At 39.0% G+C, this 5,293-nt stretch overlaps 1 protein-coding gene across 1 annotated transcript; it reads left to right on the top strand.

Moving 5' to 3' along the window:
* Positions 1 to 395: 395 nt before the first annotated feature.
* LOC146381726 (uncharacterized) lies at positions 396 to 5,293 on the top strand. The gene is made up of 6 exons (XM_084937875.1): positions 396 to 1,324; positions 3,925 to 4,043; positions 4,238 to 4,309; positions 4,425 to 4,479; positions 4,572 to 4,608; positions 4,704 to 5,293. Exons 1-6 carry the CDS (start codon positions 577 to 579, stop codon positions 4,723 to 4,725), a joined length of 1,053 nt encoding a protein of 350 aa, XP_084794001.1. The 5' UTR covers positions 396 to 576; the 3' UTR covers positions 4,726 to 5,293.

Genomic DNA, 5,293 nt, shown 5'->3' with positions numbered 1-5,293 from the left:
GTTCTCCAAAAATCTACCAACCATTAATCTAATGAAACACACACACACAGTATATCTATGAAGTTCTACTTCTTTCCTGAATAGGTTGGGAACTATGACAACAAAAGCTGTGTATAGAACCAAAACTTCATCTTCAAATTATTTAATTTTTGCAATTAAGCTTTACATTTTTTAAAGTGACTTATTTTTCCCCACCCTCTTGCAGTTCAGTAGCCCCCTCCCCCACCCACCAAAGGCATACACCCACCTCTCTAATGCTCTGTGTTAAGGGCATCAGGAGCATTCTTCTTCGACATGTGCCTCTGTCACTCACTTACATACAGCGACATAACTACACCGCACACACAGTCGCGTTTTCACTGTGTCCTCTTGTGTTCTCAGCACAAGGCTGGCACACTGCTCTCTGTGAGCACAGTTATTTTCACCCCGTCTCTTGGGAGCCTGAGAAAAAGACCTGAACACTCTGCCTAAATCAGTTGCGGCTTTAGCAGCCATCGGCTGTTTTGGTTTTTGGTGGAAGAATAGAGTGAAAAGAGTAAGACAGTCCTCAAGTTCCAAAGCTGCATTTCTTCCGAGATGGAACCTGTGAAACTTTGGGTGCTAAGGCTCCTGCTTGTGCTGCTGTGCTCAACCCAGGTGCCGTTCTCTGCTGTAGTAAGTGCCCAAGGCTTGAATGAAATGGAGGAAAGCCTCCACGTTAGAAATGCTGAGGAAGTTCTGGCTGAAGAAGCTGAAACAGCTGAGGGTGGTGATGGCACTGAGGAAGATGATGAACATGTAGAAGAGGAGAAAGATGATGAAGACTCAGATGATGATGAGATAGAGACTGATGAACAAGTGGAAGAAGAAAAAGATGAAAAAGAACAGGAGGATGAGAAGGAGACAGCAGAGGAGGAAGCTGAGGAGGAAGATGACAAGACTGATAAGGAAGAGGAAGATGATGCTGAGGAGAAGGGAGATGTTGAGGAAGAGGAAGAAGAAGGTGAGGCTTCTGATGAGGAAGATGAGGATGATGCAGAAGAGGAAGAATCTGAAGAAGAATATGCAGCAGATGAAAATGAAGAGGAGGAGGTGGATGAAGATACAGATGAGAATGGTGAGGAGGAGGTAGATGAAGATGCAGATGAGAATGGCGAGGAGGAGGTAGATGAAGATGCAGATCGCGAGGAGGAGGTTCATGAGGAAGTCCCAGCTGATAATGAGGAAGATGATGAGGAGGAACCAAGAGAAGAGGATGACAATAAAGCAACTCAAGGAGATAAGGAAGAGGAGGCTGACAGTGCTGAAGAGGATACACATGAGGATGACTCTGAAGATGAAGATGGTGAAAACACTTTTTTTTAAACCCACACACATTTTGAAACATATTAATAGTTTAGATACTGAATGATGCAGTATTTAAATATTAGTTACATGAAATGATGAGTTTTCTTAGAACTCCATGAGTGAATCTGTACTCTACAGTAGCTTTCTGTCATTGTTCAGCTTACTGGGGTTACTTTAGGAACACCGTCATACATATCAGTCCTAAAATAGACTGGATTATCTGTGCGGTAGGAACCCAACAGTATCTAAACCATCTATTCCATTTGTTGTGCCAATGTAGCTTTTGAGACTTCAAACACCAAACATTAAATACTTGGAGATTTGTCTAAAAGAGGGTGATATACAGTTTAGGGCATATTTTAAAAGCACAGTCAATGCTTCATGCTAGAAAAAGAATGACAAGAAATGATATTATGGAAAAATGGGACCTGTAAGAATTTTAGCTTTGTTTACACTATAGCTACTTAGACTATTTTGTAAAAACAAACATGTCACATGAGGTTATGTCAGAAGTATAATACAAAAAAGAGACTGTCTGTGTCATACATACAAAAAAATATTGCACCAAACAGAATTACACAGTTAGTCATGTAACTTCTAAATAAATGGCAGTAATCAGACCTTGCTAGAAAAGCATTTCTTGGATTGCTTGTTAGTACAGAGACGGACTGACTAACACATAACCTGGGCTGCCAGTGAGCAGACTTGTCACAGGGGGGTTGATGTCAGTACAGACTCAGTAGTTAAAAAAGAAAACAATATGGCCTAAAGTTGCTTGTAATGTCAGCGGTTACCTGCAAAAATGGCAAAAAAGCAACTAAAGTTAAAAAAGTTAAACTTACAGATATGAGTGTTGTTGAATGAGGTTGCAAATTACTGCAAGATGTATTGAAATCAATTCAATTAGATAAGGTTTACTCCAGCACCAGCACAGCAATTAGGAAACCCATGTGAATACTGAGGTTTTGATACAGTGCGCCCGGAAAGTATTCACAGCATTTTGCTTGTTCCACATGTCAGTCTGCCCCAGGGCAGCTGTGGCTACAACTGTAGCTTGCCTCCACCAGTGTGTGAATGTGAGAGTGAATGAATAGTGGCATTGTAAAGCGCTTTGGGTGCCTTGAAAAGCGCTATATAAATCCAATCCATTATTATTATTATTATTATTATTTTGTCATGTTACAGACTTATTCCAAAACGGATTATATTCATTCAGTCTTTGACATGACACTGAAAATTGAGCTCTTTCAGCGAAGTGTCCAAGAACCCAAAAGTCACTCTGACAGAGCTCCACCAGTCTGGCCTATATGGTAGAGTGGCCTGACAGAAGCCACTCCTCAGTAAAAGCCAGACCTTGCTCATCAGCTGGCAAATAGCATCACCACAGCGAAGCATGATGGTGGCAGCATCATGCTGTGGGGATGTTTTTCGGCAGCAGGAACTATGAGATGTAATTGCTGCCAAAGGTGCTTCAAGAAAATATTGACCTTAGGCTGTTAATACTTCTTTAAATTTTATATTATTGTATTTTATTTTGAGTAAATTTGCAAGAATTTCATGCAATATACTTTCACTTTTTCATTATAGGTTATTGTATGTAGAATTTTGAGGTTAAAAATGAATTGAATCCATTTTCGAATAAGGCTGTAAAATGACAAAATGTGTAAGAAGTGAAGCGCTGTGTATACTTTCCGGGTGTCGATCCTTGTATTAAACAGCAATTAAACAGGTGTACCTAATGAAATGGACAAATATGATTACATGGCATTACTTGCTTTTGTAATTCTGGCGGGGCATGGTCTGCGGTGCCGCTGCAGGGGAGATGGACGCACCTACACTGCATCTGCAAAAACGCCTCGCCGAAATATGAAGCTGTGATGCCTGTCTGTAGTTGTTGTTGTTGTTGGTGATGATTGTACGGCTGGCAGCTGTAGAGCTGCAGCCGTTCATGTGTTTGCAACAGCAACCGTAATAAAGAAAGAGATACTAAAAAGCATTGCCATGGGTCATTTACAATAATAAATACTTGCCTATGCATTTTCTACCCCACATGTATGTCTCAGTGCTATATAGTAACAGAGCAGTCTGACATAAGATACATTCTGATACATTTTTAAGCTGCATTTTACTGCAACATTTGACAAATCCTGACTCTAATATCTAATGTTTGCATCTAAAAGATATTTTGCTGTCCAGATCATTAAATTAATTTTCATGTTAAAGAGGAGGTTAAATAATGAAGAAAGACACGTGGAGTTATGATCATCTTTTTTTTTCTTTTATAGACAATTTAATGTTCTACAAGATACACTTGACTCTCTTCCACAGCGTGTCTTGGCCTGTCTTCCTGCCCTCACCCCCAACCAGTTGTGGCAGTTTGCTGAATGAGCCTAGTTCTGCTTTCTTCCTGTTAAAAGGGAAATTTTCCTTTCCACTGTAACCAAAGCACTTGATTATTGGGGCTTTCCCTCATCTTTAGCTTACAATATAAAGCGTCTTGGGGAAAGTGTTGTTGTGATTTGACCATTTATAAATAAAACTGAATTGAACTGAATAAAATATATTTCCAATAAAGATGATTTCCTGAACCATTTACAGATGAGTCTGAAGGTAAAGACACAAAGGACAACCAAAGTGACTCAGATGAAGAGGAGGGAGCTGCTGACACTCCACAGTTCCACTCTGGATCTTTGTGTAGTGTTTGCTCCATTTGTGAGGTAAAAAAAACATATCATGGAAATAACAGATTTTATTTGCATATCTGCCCAGTAATCACACATTAGAGTTGGGTTTTACATAATTTCAGTAACCTGCTACAAATGATTATAAGTCCTGCGTTGTTAATTTGTCCTGACTATATACCATATGCACGGTTAATCACTATACCTTGTGGTTCCTTCCCATCTTGTAGCATTGCTCTAATGACTGTGCCAAGTGCCCGTGTGAGGAAGGAGATGAGTCAGATCACTGCGAGCACTGCCAAGCAAGCATCTTGACTTAAAAAGGATTATAACTGCTGTAATAATACACAGCACTTTGTTTCACCTAGTGCTTCTTTGTGTTAATCCTTTTCTCTTTTTGTTTGTTTTGTTTTCCAGGGTTGCTCAACCTGCTACATCTGTCCCATTCTTTGTGACACAGTTTGCACACCGGGTAAATGCTAGTTGTGATTCTGTGGGGGTACTGATGGGTGTTCACAGATTTAATTAACTTTGGTTTGACATAAATGTTGTATTTCTTTTCAGGTGGTCTTGTAGATCAGCTAACTGGATCCCTCTTTCAGTAAGACTATTCACATTTAAAAACACAGAGATATTTTTAGATGCATTATTGTTGCACTGTTGCCTTTACACATAGTTATGCTTTTGTTTTTGCAGGACTCTTGCCTCTCTGCTCTGAGCTCCCTGGGAATTATGTTAATTTGCTTATTTGGGAAACTACTCCCCTGACTTCACCACATCAAACATGAGCTTGTCATGAAACAAAAGCAAAGAAATATTTATGTTTTAAATCATACTTAAAGCTCTCTTGTAAGAAGAACAGAAAAAAATCAGTGTGCACAGGTTTTGCAAATATGATTTCTTCTTTCTGCCTTTTTCTCTTCTTTTGTCTTTTTATTGTTATAAAAAGCTATATAAAGGTTGACACACTTGACATGACATGAATCATGCAGACAAGAAAATATATATAAAATACATATAAATGGTAAAAGCAGAAGTGTTTATAGGAATATGTATGACTGCAGTAGAGGCCAAAAGGAACATGTACAAATTTGCAATTTCTCAGGTTGTGTCCTTTTTGAGTTCTTTTGTCTTGCATCCTGTTAGAGTATAATTTAATGCTAAAACATTGTATTACCTGTTTTTGCATTATCCAGTAAATATTGTTGTTCTTTTGATAAAAATGTGTTCAGCGTAGCTGATTTGTGCATCATGAGCATCCTTTAGCTTCTGTGATTCAATTGCTA

The sequence above is a fragment of the Perissodus microlepis genome, chromosome 8, assembly GCF_051167445.1.
Source record: "Perissodus microlepis isolate ML-2025 ecotype Zambia chromosome 8, ASM5116744v1, whole genome shotgun sequence".
Taxonomy (NCBI): domain Eukaryota; kingdom Metazoa; phylum Chordata; class Actinopteri; order Cichliformes; family Cichlidae; genus Perissodus; species Perissodus microlepis.
Note: the sequence above shows the minus strand (reverse complement) of the source record. Positions and strands in the feature narration are given on the sequence as shown.

What these genes read in the sequence shown, in the direction of transcription:
- LOC146381726 (XM_084937875.1), top strand. Translation starts at nt 577, where the DNA reads ATGGAACCTGTGAAACTTTGGGTGCTAAGGCTCCTGCTTGTGCTGCTG. An exon ending in TGACTCTGAAGATGAAGATG is followed by an intron (nt 1,325 to 3,924) that starts GTGAAAACACTT and finishes AACCATTTACAG; the next exon opens with ATGAGTCTGAAGGTAAAGAC. An exon ending in ATCACTGCGAGCACTGCCAA is followed by an intron (nt 4,310 to 4,424) that starts GCAAGCATCTTG and finishes TTTGTTTTCCAG; the next exon opens with GGTTGCTCAACCTGCTACAT.